This window comes from Mytilus edulis, chromosome 11, assembly GCF_963676685.1.
Source record: "Mytilus edulis chromosome 11, xbMytEdul2.2, whole genome shotgun sequence".
In the NCBI taxonomy this organism is placed as follows: Eukaryota; Metazoa; Mollusca; class Bivalvia; order Mytilida; family Mytilidae; genus Mytilus; species Mytilus edulis.
In genome coordinates this window covers 13041426-13066079 of record NC_092354.1, presented here as the reverse complement: position 1 = coordinate 13066079, position 24654 = coordinate 13041426, and the positions used below count along the sequence as shown (strand labels likewise).

General features: G+C 32.8%; 2 protein-coding genes across 5 annotated transcripts in view; both read left to right on the top strand.

Moving 5' to 3' along the window:
• The window catches only part of LOC139495160 (uncharacterized), a 56328-nt gene that overhangs the window by 5954 nt on the left and 25720 nt on the right, over nucleotides 1–24654 (top strand). For 3 of the 4 annotated variants that reach the window (XM_071283347.1, XM_071283345.1, XM_071283344.1), the window contains exons 4-15: nucleotides 11233–11384; nucleotides 12894–13047; nucleotides 15353–15465; nucleotides 17382–17513; nucleotides 18010–18127; nucleotides 18676–18842; nucleotides 19721–19804; nucleotides 20202–20309; nucleotides 21188–21317; nucleotides 22017–22123; nucleotides 22486–22555; nucleotides 23339–23442. In XM_071283347.1, the coding sequence (XP_071139448.1) occupies nucleotides 11233–11384; nucleotides 12894–13047; nucleotides 15353–15465; nucleotides 17382–17513; nucleotides 18010–18127; nucleotides 18676–18842; nucleotides 19721–19804; nucleotides 20202–20309; nucleotides 21188–21317; nucleotides 22017–22123; nucleotides 22486–22555; nucleotides 23339–23442 (1439 nt within the window). Of the gene's footprint in view, nucleotides 1–11232; nucleotides 11385–12893; nucleotides 13048–15352; nucleotides 15466–17381; nucleotides 17518–18009; nucleotides 18128–18675; nucleotides 18843–19720; nucleotides 19805–20201; nucleotides 20310–21187; nucleotides 21318–22016; nucleotides 22124–22485; nucleotides 22556–23338; nucleotides 23443–24654 lie in introns of all 4 variants that reach the window. The other variant, XM_071283346.1, reaches the window with a different exon arrangement.
• Nucleotides 18–10145, top strand: LOC139495159 (uncharacterized). Its single transcript, XM_071283343.1, has 2 exons — nucleotides 18–199; nucleotides 8812–10145. The coding sequence occupies exon 2, from the start codon at nucleotides 8812–8814 to the stop codon at nucleotides 9460–9462; it is 651 nt and encodes a 216-aa protein (XP_071139444.1). The 5' UTR covers nucleotides 18–199; the 3' UTR covers nucleotides 9463–10145.

Below are 24654 nucleotides of genomic sequence, written 5' to 3'. Positions count from 1 at the left end.
TGATATAGGTATGTGAGTGTTGTGAAAGTACAATTTACACGACGTAACGTCATATTTATTCCCGTACTTTCACTTTCCCATTGTTGACGTCAACTTCCGCCGAGCAATTGTTTATATGGTTTTGAAGAGCGAAGTTGATATACACCTCGAACGAAGAATAAGAAGATTGATATTTGACTTGATATATATTTTATAAAAGGTAAACAGCATACATTTTACACATTTTACACACTGTATTATTTTACTGATCTCCGCATCAGGTTCTAAATATATACTTTGCCCTATTTATAGATTGTAGTTTCCCCTGTTAAATATAGCGCGATCGGCAATTCAAACACGTTAACGTTGGTTGTTCATTTGTTATTATTCATTCGCGTATTCCTGTGTGAATAAACTGTGTTGTATATTTATTGTGTATTATAATAAAGTATTGTATTTTTACATGTTGTTTGCATATAAACGTAACTGCCGTATAAAGTTGTGGTAATTGTTTAATGAGACAAATACTTGTTGTGAAGCCCATGTATGATTTTACCCGCTCGGACGTTTATTCTATAAATAGTAAGTTCACAACAACTGGTGGCAGCGGTGGGATTAATTTAAAATTCGTGTTATTTAAAGATTGCAAAACTTTTCAAAGCAGTTTTTAGCTTTTGGTTTTGTTTTCTTCGTTCGGAAACTTATCGTGATATTTTACCGAATTTAAAACTTTTTAAAGCTGTGTTTCTAGACTTTGTAGGGCATATTTTGCTTTGGTCTATGAAATTTGTCCTTTTGTCCCGCGTTTCCCGCGTATCAAAACTTTTCAAAGCATTCATTGGCTTTTGGTTTTGACCCTTTCCCCTTTACTTCGCGTTATTTTGATTTCAAAACTTTTCAAAGCGTATTTTTCTTTTGGTTTTGAAATATCGTATGCGTGTTATTTAAATTTCAAAACTTTTCAAAGCAGTGTTTGCTTTTGGTTTTGAAATGTCGTGTTCCGCTGATTTGTAAGGGTTTCAAAACTTTTCAAAGCGTATTTTGCTTTTGGTTTTGAAATATCGTGTTCCGCTGATTTATAAGGGTTTCAAAACTTTTCAAAGCGTATTTAGCTTTTGGTTTTGAAATTTAACTGTAGGGCTAGCATTACTTCTAGACTTTTTATAGCTGATTTAGCTATTGGTTTTGAAGGTGTGTTTTTTTTTGTATATGATCGTTTTCGGTATTTCAATAAATATTTCAAATCCGTTCAAGGTTGTATTAGCTTTTAGGTTTGAAATTTTTCAGTCGCGAATTATATTTAGTAAACCGTGATTTAAGTATCGTGTTTAAATATATAATTTCGACGTTCGTGCAATAGTTTACATTTGAATAAGAATGATGCTCAGAAGTCGTCAGTTACCTACGGTTCAAAGAACTAAAAATTTATATGAACCAAGAAGTTGTTTAGGTTCAGTATCGGATTCACACATATTGAATAAGAAATTGAGAAAACGTACCAAAAAATTCAGCAACAAATGAAGTTGAAACAATGACCCGTGTTTCTGGAGGTAATACACCAATTTTCACTGATGAAAGTACCATGCCGAAACATAATGATAGTTATAATGAAGAAGAAATAACCGCAATGAGACAAGGGGATACAATTCCTAGATGGGAAATGAACAGAGAGGCTCATCAAAGTACCTTACATACTGACAATAGGCGACCAAATAATCAAAGTACAGAGAATACTGTTCCATCTGAAAATAGAGAAACATATCAAAGAACTTGGAGTACTGGTCACTTAGATAACATAGCGCGTATTCCTGTGTGAATAAACTGTGTTGTATATTTATTGTGTATTATAATAAAGTATTGTATTTTTACATGTTGTTTGCATATAAACGTAACTGCCGTATAAAGTTGTGGTAATTGTTTAATGAGACAAATACTTGTTGTGAAGCCCATGTATGATTTTACCCGCTCGGACGTTTATTCTATAAATAGTAAGTTCACAACAACTGGTGGCAGCGGTGGGATTAATTTAAAATTCGTGTTATTTAAAGATTGCAAAACTTTTCAAAGCAGTTTTTAGCTTTTGGTTTTGTTTTCTTCGTTCGGAAACTTATCGTGATATTTTACCGAATTTAAAACTTTTTAAAGCTGTGTTTCTAGACTTTGTAGGGCATATTTTGCTTTGGTCTATGAAATTTGTCCTTTTGTCCCGCGTTTCCCGCGTATCAAAACTTTTCAAAGCATTCATTGGCTTTTGGTTTTGACCCTTTCCCCTTTACTTCGCGTTATTTTGATTTCAAAACTTTTCAAAGCGTATTTTTCTTTTGGTTTTGAAATATCGTATGCGTGTTATTTAAATTTCAAAACTTTTCAAAGCAGTGTTTGCTTTTGGTTTTGAAATGTCGTGTTCCGCTGATTTGTAAGGGTTTCAAAACTTTTCAAAGCGTATTTTGCTTTTGGTTTTGAAATATCGTGTTCCGCTGATTTATAAGGGTTTCAAAACTTTTCAAAGCGTATTTAGCTTTTGGTTTTGAAATTTAACTGTAGGGCTAGCATTACTTCTAGACTTTTTATAGCTGATTTAGCTATTGGTTTTGAAGGTGTGTTTTTTTTTGTATATGATCGTTTTCGGTATTTCAATAAATATTTCAAATCCGTTCAAGGTTGTATTAGCTTTTAGGTTTGAAATTTTTCAGTCGCGAATTATATTTAGTAAACCGTGATTTAAGTATCGTGTTTAAATATATAATTTCGACGTTCGTGCAATAGTTTACATTTGAATAAGAATGATGCTCAGAAGTCGTCAGTTACCTACGGTTCAAAGAACTAAAAATTTATATGAACCAAGAAGTTGTTTAGGTTCAGTATCGGATTCACACATATTGAATAAGAAATTGAGAAAACGTACCAAAAAATTCAGCAACAAATGAAGTTGAAACAATGACCCGTGTTTCTGGAGGTAATACACCAATTTTCACTGATGAAAGTACCATGCCGAAACATAATGATAGTTATAATGAAGAAGAAATAACCGCAATGAGACAAGGGGATACAATTCCTAGATGGGAAATGAACAGAGAGGCTCATCAAAGTACCTTACATACTGACAATAGGCGACCAAATAATCAAAGTACAGAGAATACTGTTCCATCTGAAAATAGAGAAACATATCAAAGAACTTGGAGTACTGGTCACTTAGATAACATAGATGCATATCAAAGTGCATGGAATACTGATCACTCGGACATGAGGGGAAATCCAAGTACTTGGAGTACTGATCACTCTGAACGACGGGAATTAAACAGAACATCTGGTCAAAGTAATAGAGAACATCAAAGCACTCACAGCACTGTTGAAAGGGAGAGATGTGAAATGAATAGACATGAACAGCAGAAAATGGACTATTCTGAAGTGGGCAGATATCAGTATGTTGATACTTATCCTGATCATAGACAGTCGTCATCTCAAAATTCTGATAGTACGCATCATGAAAGATTTATGGGGTACCCAGAGACTTCCACAAGACATTCAGAATTACTTAGAAATATGCCTGATTATACACATACCAACAGTAATTATGCTGAACCTCAGACATATGTTCCGTCAGAAACTATACAACCAGTTAGAGGAACAGAATATCCAAGAGCAACTGCTGATAATATGTACTCGAGATATGAGAGACCTCGTTGTCCAGAAAATGCATATTCCAAGGTATCAAATATGAGTCGTATGTCATCAAATGAACCACAACATAGACTTCCTTTTTATAATGGCAAAACTGAATGGGAATCATTTTGGTGTCAATTCCAGATCATTTCAAGAAGCTACGTTTGGGACAATCAGAAGCAAGCAACACAGCTGCTATTATGTTTGCAAAATGAAGCTTTAAACTTTGCTTCAAGGCTCCCAAATGCAGTACAGACAGATATTTTTAGTTTGTTTGTTGAGCTGAGGAAGAGGTTCGGTGACAATATATTACCATCAACACACAGAGCAGCACTTCAAGATCTTAATAAGCAGAACAAAGAAAGCGTACAAGAATTTGCTTATAGAGTTGTTAACCTGATAAGTAAAGCTTACCCAGAAATTAAAGGGACTCAGCTATTCGAAGAATTGACTGTTGAACATTTCCTTTATGGTCTTAATGATGAAAATATGACGTATGATGTTATAAGCAAGCAGCCAAAATCTATTGATGAAGCTTTGAATATGGTCATGTGGCATGAGAGCTGTAGATCTAGGAGTGGTAAGAACCGCAAATCTTCAATACGAGAAGTACAGTTTGATAGCCAGTGTGAAGAAAACGATATCAGAAGGTTACACCAAAAACAATACGTAACTGAAGAAAGACTAAACCAGTTTGGCAGAGAACTCAAAGATTCTATTATTGAGGGAATGGCTAATTTAAATAAAAAAATGCCTAGTTTGCCAAGTACTAACAGTAATAATTACCAGCAGTCCAATTACGCAAAGAAAACGGAGAGTAATAACAATAGGTGTTATAATTGCAATGGTATTGGTCATTATAGCCGTAATTGTCCATCAAAACAAGATAAATGGGATTCAAAGAGAAATGGCCATTATGGAAACAACCAACAAAGAGATGCATATGCACCAGTCAAAACACCTTTCGATCCTTTAAACTAGAAAGGGCTGTGCCTGTAGGCCAAGCCATAGCCCCAAAGAGTAATGAAGAAATTATGGAGAAAAGACAACAATCTATTCCAAAGAAGGAAATTGAATGTTTAAAAGGAAAATTTGTAACCTCAGAGAAAAACTCTTCTGAGAAACATCAAACTACTGAAGGTTTAGGCCCTTCAAGCAGTGATGTTAAAATTATCAGTAAGAAATCAGACCAATGTAGCAAGAATGAACATATTGAAAAACCAGTTTTGTCCAGAGTTGATGCTGTGAATCAGTATAGAGATGATATTATTAAGAAAACTAGTGCTTTAACTTCCGGAATTTTACCAGAGAAACACTTTGAAGACAACGAATCTTCTGATGATAGTGTTGATGGAGGAAATAATGTATGTATTGACAGAGTTGAATCAGCAGTTATTCAAACGTCTGTGAGAATAAATGACTATGAGTTAAAAGCGGTAATTGACACAGGTGCTGAGGTCACTGTGCTCAGTGAAAAGGTTTATAGGAACCTTGCAAAAGAATATCATCTTGAGTTGAAAACAGCAACACGTGGATTGTTAGTAGCTGAAGAGGGGAAAAAGATGTCAGCAACTGGTATTACAGAGATAGAAATGAGTTTGGGACCACTGCGTTTTACTTGGCCAGTATACGTAGCTCCCTTAAATGACGATTTGCTTCTTGGTTGTGATATTATTGATGAAATGGACATCACGGTAAATACAAAACGTGGAATTCAAATAAAAGACATTTGGTATCCATGTGAAGTAAAGAGAAGAGAAAATAAAGTATTAAGAATTGTTCTTAATAAGAGCATTTCCATAAAATCTCAATCGGAGATGATTATACAAATACTAGTACCAGATACAGAGATATTTAAAAGTAATTTTGCCTTGTTTGAACCAGTAATTTACGACAATCGCAAAATTCTTGCTGGGAAAGGATTGGTTTCTACACAAATACCGTTTATACCAGTGCGATTCATAAATTTGGAAAATAGTCCATTGAAAATTAAAGAAGGTACTTTAATAGGAACTCTGGAAACTGTGGATGAAGTGACAGACTTTGTTGATGTCACAGATGTTCAAATGACGAAAATACCCAAAATTTGTAGATTTCATGATCCCGTAAAAACACATGACACATCTGAAAACGTTTTTACATCATCAAGAGAAAATAAAGTAGATGAATTTTGTTCAGAAGTTCCAGAATATTTAAAAGAATTATTTCAGAACAGTTGTAAAAACATCAAAAGCAACACTGCAAAGAAAACACTAGCAGACGTTCTCATAAAACACAAAGATGCCTTCGCTAAATCGAAAACAGAACTTGGATCTTGTTCAGTGCTTAAACACAGAATAGACACAGCACATGCAGCACCAGTCCGCCAACCTTTACGAAGAACACCACAAGCTTTCGAAAAGGAGGAAGAAAAATATTTAAGAGACCAAATAGAAACTGGAGTCGTTAGACCATCTTCATCTGCCTGGTCATCACCTGTGGTTTTAGTCCGTAAGAAGGATGGTTCTGTCAGGTGGTGTGTTGACTATAGAAAAGTAAATGATTTGACCATAAAGGACGCGTATCCATTGCCAAGAATCGATATGTGCCTTGACTGTCTGTCATCTGCAAAGATATTTTCCTGCTTTGACCTTCAAAGTGGATATTGGCAGATAGAGCTGAATGAAAAAGACCGCGAGAAAACAGCATTTACAACAAAATATGGACTGTTTGAATACACCAAGATGCCTTTTGGTTTATGTAATGCTCCGAGTACTTTTCAAAGATGCATGGAATTAGTATTTACTGGACTTCAATGGAAAACACTTTTAATATATTTAGATGACATCATTATATTCAGCTCCAATTTAGAAGACCACTTCAAACAATTAGACGAAGTTTTGAATAGACTTAGAGAGGTTGGACTGAAATTGAAACCTTCTAAATGTGACCTTTTGAAACCGGAAGTCCTGTATCTGGGTCATATTGTTGGTCAAGATGGAATAAAACCGAATCCAAAAATTTCAGAATCTATTTCAAGTTGGAAGATTCCAGAAAATGTCAAAGAAGTTCAACAATTTCTTGGTCTTTGCAACTACTATAGGCGCTTCATTTTACATTTTAGTGAAATTGCATCACCGCTGACTCAGCTCACAGGAAAAAATGTCAAGTTTGAATGGACAAAAGATTGTGAAGCAGCTTTCACCCAACTGAAGAATGCTTTAATGTCAACACCAGTCTTAGCATATCCAAATCCACAGTTACCATTCATTTTGGATACAGATGCATCTAATGTAGGCATAGGAGCAGTTTTGTCACAAGTGCAAGATGGACAAGAAAAAGCCATTGCCTTTGGTTCAAAGAAATTAAATAAAGCACAGCAACGTTATAATGTCACGAGGAGAGAACTTCTGGCAGTAATTACATTTGTCCATCAGTTTAGACATTTTCTTCTAGGGAACAAGTTTTTACTACGAACTGACCACAGTTCACTAAGATGGCTGTTCAATTTTAAAGATCCCCAAGGCCAGTTAGCCAGATGGCACGAAGTTTTGTCACAATACAATTTTGACATTCAACATAGAGCTGGAATAAAACACACCAATGCCGATGCACTGTCAAGAAAAGACTTTGATTCTTTCCCGGTACACGAAGATAAATCAGATGACTGGACTGAGTTCCATGATAAAGTAGACAACATCAAAGACATTGGAAGAACTAATGAATCAATTCGTGCAGTAACACGAAGTAGTACTAAACAAGCAAGAAAACCTGCCAACTGGTTACAGAAGTATACTGCTTCTGAAATGAAAGAACTACAGAGAAAAGATAATGATGTTGGTCCTTTATTTACATGGAAGGAGTCAAACGAACCAACAACAAGAGAACAGGTTGCTAGATTTAGTCCTGCCACAAGGAAATATTGGCTTAACTGGAATATATCATAAGTATGGATAATGTATTGTACCAAAGATTAGTTCCAAACAACCCTACTGATGTACCAAAAATGCAGTTGTTGGTTCCTGAGATTTTAAGGTCTGAAATATTGACGCTGTGCCATGATTCTATATTTTCTGCTCATTTTGGCATCAAGAAAACAAGAATGAAAATAAAGGAACATTTTCATTGGTACAGAATGAGGGAAGATATAAAGCAACATATCAGACAGTGTCCATCATGCTGTAAACTGCGGAAAACAATCAATAATAACCATGCAGCTTTGCAGAATTATCATGTTGGATATCCAATGGACAGAGTAGCGTTGGATGTTATGGGACCATTTCCCAAATCCAAAAATGGCAATCGGTTTATATTAGTGATCGGTGATCACTTTACCAGATGGATGGAAGCCTATCCATTGCCCAACCAATATTCCCATATCGTTGCCGAGAAACTTGTTAATGAGTTCGTTTCTAGATTCGGAATTCCGCTTGAAATCCATACTGATCAAGGGACTAATTTTCAAAGCAATTTATTCCAAGAATTGTGTAGGCTCCTTGATATCCATAAAACGAAATCAACCCCTTTTCACCCATCATCTAATGGCCTAATTGAAAAATTCAACCAAACTTTAGGAAAAATGATTAAATCTTATGTAGATGAAAACAAAAGAAAATGGGATTTCTATATTCCAATATTAATGAGTGCATACAGAAGTACGGTTCATCCCTCTACTGGTTTTAGTCCAAATAAATTAATGTTAGGACGAGAAGTGAACCTACCCCATGAGTTACTATATCCATTACCCCGTCATAATGCCCAGAAACCTGTAAATGAATACGTTCATGATTTGAGAGTTCATATGGAAGATATATACCATGTAGCTCGAGAAAATCTTAAACAGTCAGGGGAAAAGCAAAAAAGAGACCATGATACGAGAATAATTGATAAACCATTTTTAGTTGGATCTCTTGTATTTAGGAAGAAACCATTTTTTAAAAAGCTTGAAAGTCCATGGAGTGGTCCATTTGTAGTTATTAAACAACTTAGTCCTGTAGTTTATCAAATCAGAGATTCCAGAAAAAGTTTTAATATCCATTTTGATAACCTTAGAGCATATGAATCTTCTGTTTTTCCATCCTGGGTTAAAAAAGTAAAGAAACAGTTTTTGTCCATGTAGCTGATTTACTTGTTCAACATTTTCCATAGTAACCGATACTTACCATGTGTTTTGTTTTCTGTTTATTGCAGATGGAAGATGAGAATGACCAAGCCACCTTTAACTGTAGGAAATGTGGAGATGAGATGAAATCATTAAAAGAAGCCATCTGGCATGTTCAATTTAATCACACAACATATAACCACTGTCCTTATTTTTGTACCATATGTCATTTCAAATGTAACAGTTTAAACCGTTTGGAGAACCATGTTACAAAATATAAACTACATGCAAAATTAGCAGCTGATGTTCAAGATAGTCAAGACAATACATTTCTTAAGAAGAACACTGCTCCTTATAATGTTACATGGGGTAATCAGGGTACAGAAGATCTTGCCATCAACTATCCCGGGATCGTCATTGATGTGCAAGAAGAAGTGGTTGAAATTATTACAAACACAGAAACACCAATTAAAACCACAGATGCAGAGACTCAAACTGATACAAAATGTAACATGGAAGATTTTGAGAAACAACTAAAGGATCAAAGAAAAGAAGTATTGAAACTTAGAGAGGAAGCAACATTTTGGAAGGCCAAGGTCCTTGCCATGAAGAGACAACCAGAAGAGGACATAACCAAACCATCGCCACAGAAGAAGAGAAGACTGGGAAAAGAAAATAGGAAGATAAAAAGTGTGGTGTTCTTTCCGTACAAGTCACCTGTTGATAAACTGTATAAATAAATTTGACAATGTTTGAACAATATATATTTATATGTTGATGATTTATTGCTTTATGATTTAAATGTGTTGATATTGCTATGTTTTAATTGTTATGAATATGCATTTACAGAAGAGGTGATTTTTGAAATTTAGAAATTATGCATATTGTTTATTTTTCATGTCGTTATTGTTGATGTTTTTTTTTTTTTAACTGTAAATAAGGTACATATAGGTAATGTTTTAATTTCGAGGGCGAAATGATTTTTTTGAAAAGGGGGGGCAGTGTTGTGAAAGTACAATTTACACGACGTAACGTCATATTTATTCCCGTACTTTCACTTTCCCATTGTTGACGTCAACTTCCGCCGAGCAATTGTTTATATGGTTTTGAAGAGCGAAGTTGATATACACCTCGAACGAAGAATAAGAAGATTGATATTTGACTTGATATATATTTTATAAAAGGTAAACAGCATACATTTTACACATTTTACACACTGTATTATTTTACTGATCTCCGCATCAGGTTCTAAATATATACTTTGCCCTATTTATAGATTGTAGTTTCCCCTGTTAAATATAGCGCGATCGGCAATTCAAACACGTTAACGTTGGTTGTTCATTTGTTATTATTCATTCGCGTATTCCTGTGTGAATAAACTGTGTTGTATATTTATTGTGTATTATAATAAAGTATTGTATTTTTACATGTTGTTTGCATACAAACGTAACTGCCGTATAAAGTTGTGGTAATTGTTTAATGAGACAAATACTTGTTGTGAAGCCCATGTATGATTTTACCCGCTCGGACGTTTATTCTATAAATAGTAAGTTCACAACAGTGAGACTACAAAGAGTAAACATTAAGCATTGATATAGGTATGTGAGACTACAAAGAGTAAACATTAAGCATTGATATGGGTATGTGAGACTACAAAGAGTAAACATTAAGCATTGATATGGGTATGTGAGACTACAAAGAGTAAACATTAAGCATTGATATAGGTATGTGAGACTACATAGAGTAAACATTAAGCATTGATATAGGTATGTGAGACTACAAAGAGTAAACATTAAGCATTGATATAGGTATGTGAGACTACAAAGAGTAAACATAAAGCATTGATATAGGTATGTGAGACTACAAAGAGTAAACATTAAGCATTGATATAGGTAAGTGAGACTACAAAGAGTAAACATTAAGCATTGATATAGGTATGTGAGACTACAAAGAGTAAACATTAAGCATTGATATAGGTATGTGAGACTACAAAGAGTAAACATTAAGCATTGATATAGGTATGTGAGACTACAAAGAGTAAACATTAAGCATTGATATAGGTATGTGGTACTACAAAGAGTAAACATTAAGCATTGATATGGGTATGTGAGACTACAAAGAGTAAACATTAAGCATTGATATGGGTATGTGGTACTACAAAAGCTCATCAAATATACGAGAATTATAATTTTGTAAGACAGATGCATGTTTCTCATTCACAAGACTTGTGTGAAATTAAAAAAAATGTGCATATTATATGATGAAGTACTATAAAAGTTTTAGTCTAATTCCACAATGTCTCACACCTATGGTAGTGAAAAGGGTTCATTTCCACACTTGATGATAAAAGCCATTTATACTTTATAAAACAAAAGAAAAGTATAATTGTGAGTTAGAAAAGACCTGTTCCATTAGAAATTAGTTAGTGGAAAAAGTGTAAGAAATGCTGAAATACATACAACCGGTATTAAAATATTTTGAAATATGTCAAAAAATTTCTATTTTTTTAGACACAGGGAAATGTGTAGTCCAGGATCTCCGGCAGATGAAATCAACTTTGTTTAACTTCACATCTACAGCTACTGGAGGCCATGTGAAGGGACTAGCTGATATATTTAAATTCAGTTCAAAGTTCAATGAAACATACATAGGAACAACTCAGGTACTTTATAAAAAAGAGGGAAAATATACCACAAAACAGTACGGTGAATTTCTGCAATACCATGGACTCAAAACACAGCTTGTAATATTTATACCACACAAGGAAATGACAGAAAATGCAATGAATAAACACAATAAAAACTATTCTCAGTTACAGTTCTTTTGGAAAGTTTCTTAAAAATTAAAATATGTGCCCTTTTGTACTAAGAAGTGGGTTTTACAACAAAACAAAAGTTTTGTCACTAGAAATTGATCCGTCATTTAAGGTGTAGTCATTACATTCAAGGGGTTGTTCCCAGATCTTCCCAAACTTTTGAATACATTTCTTTATAACAACAGTTTCTTTTCTAGACCATTGTAAATGAAAAAGTTGAGAAGTAAAACTATGCTTGAAACACGTGTGTCACTGAAACGACTTTAAAGTACCCACTGAAATCAATTATCTATATTAAAGTCAAAAGATAAAGTTTTAAATCAGAGATTTTTCTTGCTTTTGAACATTTTTTCGTCATAATAACAGTTTTCTTTTCTGGACTATCAATCATTAACAATGATTAAAAGAAGGAGAGGATCGAGACGTCTAAATTTTGCTTCAATACATGTGCGTCGCAAAGTGGTTAATAAATCCTTTATGTGACATGGGTCAGGATCCCTAATAGACCTTGAGATGAGGAACTCAGATGACGTAATTAAAAAAAATATTAGTCCGCCATACAATTGTGGATGCTGTGATTTTAAAAATGGACATAAATGAACAATAAGAACTGTTTTATATAGCTGATGTGATGAGAAAAGAAATATGTAGATTTGACCTGAAATAAATTATTAGAAAGAACAATTTTTTTATTGGATTTTATGATCAGAATTTTGGGATTATTTCATGAGGAGAGTGACATTTTTTACCATCTTCCGGGGTCCAGCAATTTGCGAAAAAAGTAATCACACTTGCCACACCGAAAATTTAACCAGACATGTATAAATGTATCAGCTTCGATATGAGCCATCTTACATGTTCAAGTAAACGATATGGACTGAGCAACGGAGGAAAATGTTACCATTACCGCCTATGGAGAATGAATTGTAAATGTTGACCCACATGTGACGAACGCCATTTAACCATATCATTTTGTGAAACAATACAATCAACACCTTTATTAATTAGTCCTTTGTTGTTGATAGCTATAAAATGCAATCAGCTGATTATTGATTTTCTGTCAAACTCTTAACAAGTTCAAGGTGAATTCTCACTATTGTCCGATCAGGTAAAGTTCGAGAAACCGTAAAAAAGTAAACAAAAATAAATAAATCGTTATATATATTAAATTTCTTTCGCCAAATTCTTTCGCCAATAAGGAATTTTAATCGCCACTATTAATATTTTTTCACAAATAGCGAAAATGGCGACCGCCAGCGGAAACCCTGCCATTTCAAAGCCACATTTCACATACTCTTAAAAGTTTCAAAGCTACATTTCATATACTGGTAAAATGTGAAGATTATTTTACTTCAGATCAGAGGGATCCCTGCACATCATTGGACAACATGTTTACATGTAGAGAGTTTGAGGGCCACATTTAACATGGACTACTATTTCTCTGTAAAGACTTATGATTTAGAAGGATCACAAAAAGAAATACCCCTGAGAGCTTCTATAAATGGTATAGGTAAGTTACATGTATGTGAGAGACAAACCTGATTAAGAGACCACCTGTTTGAAATCATGTTTTGTTTTAGTTTTATCATAGGATAAAATGCCTTTTTAAAGAAATTTATTATAGTGTGTGATAACATTTTGTGAGGGAATTTCGATTTTTGCTATACCACTGTCCATTCAAGCACCTTAATGACAATACCACTATATCAATCAGAATGATATTTTTTTGCAGTGTTTTAAGAAATGATTTTACTTTGAAGACATGTATTAATTGTGAATCATTTAATGTTTTAAAAGGGCGAATTTTCTGTATAAATTCAATAATAATGTAGACTTTTGAAGCCCAAACTTTCTATTGCCTTAAATACTCAAATGAAAGTTCCAAAAACAATGTCAATAGAGAACGAAATGTTTACGATATTATCGCAAAACTTTTGGTTGAAAAATTCTAATCACTATTGCAAAATAATGAACTTAAAATATCTGACATTTTCTCCCTACCCAATTTACCCCTATATCGCTTGTTATGGTGTGGACCAGTTATTGTTATTGAATCTTATGCAATTTGATTGGTTTAAGTTATTATTAGTTTACCTTCAAACTGTTAATGATTTTCATACATGGCTATTGATTAAATCAGAACGTTCATGAATGTGTACAGTAACTAATATGACCTTCAAACTGGACACTGGACGAGTAAATTTTATGTTTTATCAATGGAAGTAAAGGTATGAAAGGTAAGATTTGCCACTTCTATTTCCACAAAATTTTCTGAAATACACAGTTAATAAATTATTTTTTAAAAGCCTTTTCTGGAGAAAAAAGAGAAAGTTTACAAATAAGACGTTTTATTCCATTAAACAAGTCATTTTTCGAAAAGAAATGCAGAAATACATTTTACGCACGGCTTTACTAGGTAAAATTATTGTTTATCTGAACAAAAAAAAAACATTTTTCAGTCTTATTTGAATATATTAATTACAATTTATCCCAAACTAAAGTAGTCATTAAATAAAGCCAAAATATGGCAGATCTGCCTATTTTTGGACATCAAAAGTCAAAATGATCGTTTTAAGGTCAATTTTGTCTACCTCACAAAATCTTGTTAGGCACTATAGTGTATTATATAAACTCAACAAATTCACTCGCACAAACAAATAAAAGTCCAAAGGGTGACTTGGTCCAGTTCAACACAAAAAAAAATCCTTTAAAAAGGCGTAAAATCCTTATAACTCTATAAACCTATAGAATTGGAAGTTATGAATTTTTATTTCCCTTCTTGTAACCTCTATCACACATAACTTATTATGTTTACAAGATTTATGTCATTGAATTGGCCTGGCACATGAATATATTTTTTTGATTAACCCCAAAAAATGTACTCCATGAAACTGCTATCTGATAAGAAATAAACTGCAAAAATATCTTTTTATCATTCATATAAATGTTTAGTGTTTATGATTTGATTTATCAATAAATCCAAAGTGAAAATGAATATTTTTAATGTCACCTCCATCTTGTTTATTTTGTTTACCAAAAGCAGTTCTGTCAACATAGGCTATAGAAAAATAATTAACATCAAGAGCCATTACCAGAAGCCCTCTCAACCAATCATATCAATGGCATTTCCTAATATGCAAATCATAAAATAATTATTGTATCATTTTAGACTGTATAAAAAAATGATAGACTTTTAAATTTTAAATGTTTGGTAGCTTAATTTCTATTTGCTGAAACAAATTTTCACATTCAAAGATAACGAAGGGCTGAGTATTTATATATAATAAGGACTGGGTAGGAAAGGTTTGCTGCCACACACTTTCAAAGCAAAAAGGTGTATATTTTTCATAACCTATCAAATAATAATATGAATGGCATATGAATAAATTTCAGTGGAGATGTTTATATCTTTGTAGCGACCATTGTAGACAGGAAAATATTTTTATGCCCCACCTACGATAGTAGAGGGGCATTATGTTTTCTGGTCTGTGCCTCTGTTCGTCCGTCCGTCTGTTCGTCCTTCCGTCTGTGCGTCCGTTCACTTCAGGTTAAAGTTTTTGGTCAAGGTAGTTTTTGAAGAAGTTGAAGTCTAGTCAACTTGAAACTTAGTACACATGTTTCCTATGATATGATCTTTCTAATTTTAATTCCAAATTAAAGTTTTGACCCCAATTTCACGGTCCACTGAACATAGAAAATTATAGTGCCGAGTGGGGCATCCGTGTACTTGGGACACTTTCTTGTTATTTAAAGTTTTTTCTGTACAGATTTATTTGTATAGTTAATTGATTGCTAATATTTGTATATTTTTGTAGCCTCCAATGTAGACCAGAATAATGTGATATTAAATGGTACACACAATTTCAACCATGTTTATGAGTTTGTAAAGTTTGAACCTGGACCAATAAAGGACCTATCAGTTTTTCAGGTTAGATCCATGTATTTTACTTTTGTCCCTGACATGTGAACATTTAATATGATGTGGATGCTTGTCCATAATTTTAGAAAACTGTAATCAATGGATATCTGTTTTGATAATATTTTTATACACTTTTGCACTATTTGACGGCTACTACTGGACATTTAAAAGGTTACTTTCATATTTTGTCATCACAATAGAAAATGTCTGACACATTAAACAAAAAGTGATTGTTGTATGAAGTCAATAGTTCAAGTGTCTCAAATTCCCAAATAGCTATAAGGTCTAATTGATGTTAACCCCACATATGTTGAATATTTTCAGCATGTTAAATTTTATGCCCCATTTCTCTGCATTATGTTTTTTTGTCTGTGGGTCCGTTTGTTAGTTCATCCGTCAGTCTGTCCCACTTCAGGTTAAAGATTTTAGTCAAGGTAGTTTTTATACGCCCGTCGTCTTTTAGACGGGACGTATTATGGTATACCGTTGTCCGTCCGTCTGTCTGTCCGTCCGTCGTCCACACTTCGGACAATAACTCAAAAACACTTTCACCAATTTCCATGAAACTTAAGTGAATTGTTTATATCTATTGACGTAAGCTCCCTTTCATTTTTTTTTAATTTCAGATTTTAAGTTTTGGATTTATGGGGCTTTATTCATAAAAAAGGGGGGATTTTCAACACTTCGGACAATAACTCAAAAAGGCTTTCACCAATGTCCATGAAATTTTGGTGAATTGTTTATATCTATTGATGTAAGCTCCCTTTCAATTTTTATAAATTTCAGATTTTAAGTTTTGGATTTTTGGGGCTCTATTCATAAAAAAAGGGGGATTTTCAACACTTCGTACAATAACTCAAAAAGGCTTTCACCAATGTCCATGAAACTTTGGTGAATTGTTTATATCTATTGATGTAAGCTCCCTTTCAATTTTTATAAATTTCAGATTTTAAGTTTTGGATTTATGGGGCTTTATTTATAAAAAAAGGGGGGATTTTCAACACTTCGGACAATAACTCAAAAAGGCTTTCACCACTGTCCATGAAACTTTGGTGAATTGTTTATATCTATTGATGTAAGCTCCCTTTCAATTTTTATGAATTCAAGATTTTACATTTCCGTGTTAAAAAAAAAGGGGGGGGGGGGGGGGATTTTCCAATTTTGGGACAATAACTAACACTTTCACAAAATTTTATGCAACTTTGATAAATTGTTTATATCTATTGACATAAGCTCCCTTTCCATTTTTATAAATTTTAGATTTTACGTTTTCTTAAGTATTGAATTTTTATTCTTAAAAAAAAGGGGGATTTTATGAAACTTTGGTGAATATATTAATGTCACATCCCTTTTGATTTGTATATATATTTCTAGTTGATCATATAAATTCATTTAAAGCATAAAAGACAAGTTAAAAAAGCCACAGGCATATCATGCGCTAAAGCGCAGCCCTTTATTGATTTAGTTGAAGTCCAATCAACTTGAAACTTAGTACACATGTTCCCTATGATATGATCTTTCTAATTTTCATGCCATGAGTTTTTACCCCAATTTCACGGTCCACTGAACATAGAAAATGATAGTGTGGTTGTGGCATCTGTGTACTGTGGACACATTCTTGTTAACATGTATATGAACATGTGCACCTTGGCTTACATATTTTGTATGACCTATAATTTGACTTGTTTTTGTTTTGTTTTGTTTCTTTAATTCAATATTGCAGGAGTGTGTCAACCTTTTTTCTAGCCATTCTTGTTACACAATTGTATGTGTTTTATTTTTAATTATGAAGAAACGCACTACAGCTCAACACAGTACATTTTTGTGCAGTATTTCATTCCAGTTTTCTCCTCTGTCCTGTTATTGAAATAATGTGTATTCAAATTCTATTATGAAACGATATTTTAATGTGTTTGTTTTTACAGATCCCACCCAGCATTATTTGTACTGGTTCTCAGGAAATGAAAGCAGTTCCTAAAATGGCTGATCAAGTTAGTTTTGGTATGGAGAAAATGAGTAGAACTAATACTAAACTGGAGGATCCTGTGTATATTCAGGTTTGTAATAGTGTTTACATTGTTGAATAGTTTTTCAACTCTAAATTTTCAAATCTTACAAAGCAATTTAGATAAATTGAGATAGAAATTCCTGTCTTTACTCTCTTGTTTGAAAATTAAGACTTTATATGGTTATCATCAAGAAAACAATCTTACACCTCAGAAGTCACAAAATATACAGTTTTCAAAAAGACACATATTCCTTTACAATTTATAAATTCATGAGAGTCTTGAAGGTTGGGAGTCAATTTACACAGATTATCCAAGAACTGCAAGCAACATTAATTTACTTGAAGGACAAACAAAAAATATATTCCATGTATATAGAATGGAAGTCAAGGCAAATACAAATGTTTTTAAGTTTGTCCCTTTCCCCCACAGGCCATTAAAAGGAGAAAATCTCGAAACTTTTGATAGTTGTGTGTGTTTTTATGTTGAATATAAATCACAATTAAGGACAACTACTTACTTTTTACATGCTTGAATATTGTTTTAGGTAGATTACGATTTTACATCCCAGTTAGCCAGACTTGATTTATCAAAGGTTCCCTCCAATGGTCTTAGAAAAGTATATGGTAATGACAGCATTAGTTTGATACAAGATTTTAATTTAGGTGAGACTGAATTTAAACCTTTATATATATGCCCCTGCCATAGGTAATGGGGAAATTAAGTGTTACCCTTAACTATCTGTTCACACAAAAAATTATAATAAGAAACATTTAATTCTTATTTAAATGCAACCCCTGCCCTATATAATTTTGTGTGTGAAAAATAAATCTTTGCAGGAGGTCAACTTTACTGAAGTGTTACAGAGTTGTCCCCCTTTTAAATTTTAAAGCCAATTCTTGATACTCTGAGTTCAGTACGGTTACAGAAGTAATTGGTTGCTAGTTTAAAATACTTCACACCACAAATGTATTCTCTGATTTGTAGAAGTTCGGAATTGGTGGGAGCCAGTTTTTGGATAGCCTTAAGGAGCTACAAATATTGTTCATGCAGAGACTTTTTACATATTCCACCTAACATAACCTAAATATGGTCCCAGACCCCTTTTTTAAAAGAAATAGATCTGCATCTGTGGTTGCCAAAGTTGTACTAATTTGACTGCCAGTTTAAACTTATTCACACCCTATTATACATGGGTTTTTTATATTTACAGGAGTACAGTATGTAATAGACAGTTTATATGGTAATTGTAGTGTAACAGAACTAACAGCAAGCTTTAATGATCTCATCCAAAGACCAAGCTATCTGTTACCACCTGAAATGAGACATCCCATAGCTCTATTAGATGTGAATTATTCCACCATGCTTTATCAGGGAAAGGTAACTTTTGCAGTGTATTTTTCCCTATATGGATAAAGGCAAAAGTTTTACATGCTAATGAATTTTGAACTCTTTCACATTTTTCAAAGAAAAATATATACTGATTGCTGCTTAGAACCAATATTAAAATTATTATACTTCATGTCAAAATGCCAGATTTTGATTGGTTAGTATTTTGGAGATAATTTACTCATCTATCCCATTACAAATACTACATTATAAACCTTCATGGTGGCACTTGATCAAGTGTGTGTTTTCTTTTTAACATGATTGGTTGGTATGTAAAAGATGTCATAGTTTATTACTTTAAATCTAAAATTTTGGATCATAATGAAAGTTCTGTTATGACTGCTTATCAGAGAAGGTGATAGAGAAAAATGTTACTCCTCGCCTCATTTGACAATGTTTTCTCAGGGTAATGACTTTGGGATTTTCCCATTGCAAAAAGTTGATTGTTAAGATTGTATCTTTATGTATGACCAAAGTTAGATATTAACTGTTACAGCAAAAAGACAGGAGAAAATACAGATTGCTGATTTTTATGCCCAACCTACGATAGTAGAGGGGCATTATGTTTTCTGGTCTGTGCGTCCGTTCGTCCGTCCGTTCGTCCGTCTGTCTGTCTGTCTGTTCGTCCGTCTGTCCCGCTCCAGGTTAAAGTTTTTGGTCAAGGTAGTTTTTGATGAAGTTGAAGTCCAATCGACTTCAAACTTAGTACACATGTTCTCTACGATATGATCTTTCTAATTTTAATGCCAAATTAGAGTTTTTACCCCAATTTCACGGTCCACTGAACATGGAAAATGATAGTGCGAGTGGAGCATTCGTGTACTGAGGACACATTCTTGTTTCGACTTGAGATAATTTATGTTTTTCAGAAATTATACCGAGATTTAAATGTGGAGTCCTGGGGCAAAGTAGACAATGTGACAAACTTCAAACATGAGATTTATTTCCTTCTGGTTTGTATTGTTATTTAATGTTTTGTTTCCATTTTATTTTTAAATACTGAAAATATAGAAATCATTGCAGAAACTGATTTTATTATTCTGAAGTAAGAATATAAAAAATGCTCTCTTGCTACATGTCTTTTTCCTCTCGTTAATTGCCAATAAAGAATTGTTTTTTTCATTCAAAAAGAAGAAATAATGACATTACACAAAAATTACAAGCTCTCCACAAAACCGAAAGCAAATGGATTAGTGTTTGTATTGCTGTTCTTTATCTGTGTCACAGTATAGTCTTCAACAATGAGCAAAAACTTACACCTCACTGCAAGTTGAAATCACATTGAGCTATATTTTGATCACTTTAAACCTGTGTACACAGTATGGCTGAGTGTGCTTGATTTTATTTAAGGATAAGAAGAAAGGACCAAGATCAAGAACTTCTAACATATTGCAACCTGTTCCTGTAGGAGTATATGTCTCTTTAAATGATATCCACAGAGGGCGAGATGGCTTAAAGGTTAACATTAGATATTATTTTATTTCCACAAGAGTTTTGCTTTTAATCCAGATAAAAAAATTTTTATGTCGGAGCATTTCTTTCATATGTTGTTTAAAGAACAAATATGATATAGACAGTTTTTCAAACAAGAGGACACAGCTGCAATCTAATGGAAGCGCGACAGCCTCAAGATGAGATTTGGTCTAGAAACTTCCTCGAGTTTGAAAGACCATTGATTATATGTTTCTTGATATTTTGCCTAGGATGTCAGTAATGTTTACATTGAGAAAGGCACATGCACTCATAGTTTCTTATGAAAAAATCTCAAGTGAGAAGAATGATATGAAAAAGTATCATCAAAAAAAGATGAAGGGAAAAAAAATTAGCGTTAATGTATGTAGCAAATGTTTTGGTAGTGGCATGATTCAAATAGAGGTTGTTATTCTTTTTGGTTTACCAGTAGGTAAGGTTTTATGTTTGATTAACTTAGAGTGCTAGGGCTAATGTAAGTGTGTTAGGTAATTTTTGAGGAAGGGTTAATTTGGTGTAGCCAGTAGCATCTTTATTGTATAGGTATATAAGTAAATGAAGGCAATTTAAATGGTAAATTTTGTCTGTTAATTTCCCGTTAATAAAATGAATTAGATTTTATTGTATTTAAGCTTCGATTTTCTAAGGAAAAGCTGACCCTAGACGACTGTTCTATTTTTGTCCTTTTGGTTTTTAAGATCTCCAATGTTGTATTATTTTTAGCTTTCAAATTTTCTATTGTCCTGTCCAGCAAACACTTTTTAGTCTATTTGAATGTTGCTGTAACAGTTAAAATTGAAAACTTACGTTGGACATTTTCATGTATTGAGAAAATGGTTGTTTAATTTTGTTCTATTCTTTTTCAGTTAAAAGTAGAAAGTTTTACCAACATCTATAACTACCAACCAAACAGAATAGATCCATCCAGATTTGACATCAGACAGTGTTACAATAGTGATTCATCATTAAAACAGTTGCATGTAGCAATTAAAACAGGTATGGTTAAACACATGATAGAAAGAAAATGTAGGACATCCTTTCCAATTTGTGTAAGAGAAAAAATGATTTCCAAGCGCACAAGAAAAGGAAAATGAGTACTCTGGGTAACCAGTAAAATTGCATTTGTTACCATCAAATTCCCAATTGACGATGAAAACTCTTTACATACAAAGTAGTTGATTTACTGATGAAGACTGCATACTGTGGATTCATTTATTTTCGTGGGTACCAATTTTCGTGGATTAAGAAAAACTTGCATATTCGTGGATATTTAATTTCGTGGTTTTGCTGAAGTCTGAATACAAACCTATAGAAAAATTATCATTCGTTGAATATTTAATTTCGTGGTTTGACTGTGCCCATGAAATCCACGAAAATTGGTATCCAACGAATAATAATGAATCCACAGTATATGTTTCTATATCTCTGTTTTAGAATCTAATGCATTCTGGAAAATATCTTAAAATCCAACAAATGTTGAACCTGATTTTCATTTTAGGTTTGAATTCTATCCATTTTTCTTACCAAACCTGCCTTAATTAAATGAAAATAAGATGTGGTATGATTGCCAGTGAGATATCTCTTCACCAGAGACCAAATGACATAGAAGTTTACAACTATAGGTCACCATGGAATCTTTTTAATCAACATATAAAAATATTTCATGCAATCATGACAATGTCATACTATTTGTAGACGATCCAGCAGCCATTTTGTCCCAGAAATCACTGTACCTTAATTATATACACCAGTTCCTGAGTAAAACAGCTAAAGTATCACCAACTAGAATCTCTGATCTGTATGTAGGTATAAATATCAATAAAAGGAGATACTCTGGATTCATTGAATTTCTTGGGTACTAATTTTCATGAGAATTGAAACGAGGAATGTTTCAAAAACATAAAAATCAACCAGAAAACAGCCCATGTGCTAGGCCACCCATGGGTCTTCAACACAGCGAGAAAATCCAGCGCCAATAGGTGCCTTCATCTGGCCTCTTAACAATAATGTATACAAGTATGGATGCCACACAAAACTCAGAAACATACAAATGAACTAAAAGTTAAAAAAAAAGCTTGTGATACTTGAAAAAAAATTGTGTAGTCTTTCAGTGTTTGAACTTTTTAGAGTGCTGATTTATAATTGTAAGTAATTTTAATTGTAGCTTACCAAGGGCTTAATAGACCAAACTATCAGTGCATATTTTATTCTTCTGAATAAATCACCCATGCCAGGTAAATATTGTTTAAATATGAATGAGAAATATTCAATGTTTGGAGATTCCATAACAATAACTATTGTTATTTGAGACCTTTGATGAATATGATAAGAATATTTTGATGAATCACAGTAAAATTCTAACCAATTTGATGCTAATTTGTCTCTAAAATTGTTCTATGAATTCAATATTATTTTTTTAATTTTGTATATTTAATGTTTAAATGTTTACCATTAACATAGCAATTGTTTGTATTTATAGAGTCATCATCTTTTTATGTTTCTTTCTGTTGAAAAATTGAAATCCTGCAAAGGTGCCTCCAACTTTAAACATTTATTTAAAAAATACTTAATTCTCTAAAAATCAATTGAAAAAATGTTACAGAGAAGGAAACATAATAATTTAGCATACAATGGTTAGATGATACTTGGAGTACATTTTTGTAGCCTAAAAAAGGTTCATTGAACCATGTTCTTTATTATATTTTTCAAAAAAAAACATGATAAAAACCTCATTATGAAAAATTATTAAAAAAAATTATGGATTTTGATAAAGACACTCCAGCCACCTTAAAACTTTTTTACTGAAAAAAAAGAAACCCTGAAATATGATATTCATAACAAAAAATTGATCCAATACATCATACACATAGGGTTCTAGATGGGATTTATAGAATATAATTATAATCTGCAAACAGTGCAGAATAAAGTGGAAAAAATACAGAGTAGAGAAAATTTGTCTAAAAATTAAAGGATCCTCATTCCAGCCCCTCATACATGATCAGATAAATGTTTTACAGCAGGAAGATGGAGTAACGTAGACAGAACACCCAGCTTAGGGGAGGCATATAACAACCTTCAGACAGCAGTCACACAGGGAACATTGTTTACTGTTGAAAACAAGGTTTGTTCATACTGTAACACCATGATTAAATATACCATTGAAAATCCACCATCATGTAGAAATCTGTGTGTGTTTTTGTTAATTTTTGCAGTAAGATTTAATAATGTTGATAAGGTAGTAGTAATTAATATTACTTATAAACATGATCTCTGGTTATCCAGATGAAGTACTACATTTCTCTTTGTTTGTTTCACTTGATGTTTCAGATTGCCATTATGGCTTGACCTGAAAAAATAAAGTGTATTTTTGTCTGGTTCAATTAACATGTAAGGGATTTAGATAAAAATAAAAGTGATCTAATGAAACACAAAATACAATAGAAAATCTGTTATATTTTCAATTAGAATGAGACTTCATTTTTGTTTATAAAATAATGATAGAGTTATCTCCCCTGGAACAATAATTTTAGAGTTGTACCATGGTAACTAGTTTTATTGTCTTAAATGCTCCATTATAAATTATCATTACCAATAAAATATTGCTAATGACTTTTATCAGCTTTTTTTGAAACACTTCTGACCAGGTCACACAAAGTGTTTGAATATCTGTACATGTTGCTTCTCTACAAAACATGCAGAAGTTTAGATAAATAGCAGATACTTTTCATCTAAGAGTAATGTGTCTGCAGTCTGTTACCTAAAGGGGCAAGCACACCATAAACCTCAAAGAGGAGAAAACTAAAGACAAAGCAACATAAACCCCACCAAAAACTGGGGGTGATCTCAGGTGCTCTGGAAGGGTCTGAATCAGATCCTGCTCCACATGTGGCACCTGTCATGTTACTCATGTTATTAATTCAAATTCAAATATATTTTATTGCTAATCAAAGCGCCCACAAGGAGCAGAACAATCAACATCAATTACATACAAATGATTACAAGTGATTCAATATGATTAAGACACAATGATATTATTATCCATATGATTATATACTTGGATTCACAAGTATTCATGGGTTCCAGTCAGTACAGGGGAACCACAAGTTAAATTCTTTAATGAGTTACTTTTTTTTATAGGATTGTATGCAGACTAAAGCAAAATTACGAAATGAAATATCCAAGATTTGCTTAATCAATGAAAATTGGTATTTTTTTAATTTAAAGGAATCCATATTCTTAGATAAATTATAGACTGACGAAATTTGATATACATTTTGATATGTATCCTATAGTCCACCAATTGAGGTATCAACCTGTTGATAATAATAACATT

Excerpts from the sequence above, each read along its gene's own strand:
- LOC139495159 (XM_071283343.1), top strand. The coding sequence starts at position 8,812 with ATGGAAGATGAGAATGACCAAGCCACCTTTAACTGTAGGAAATGTGGA.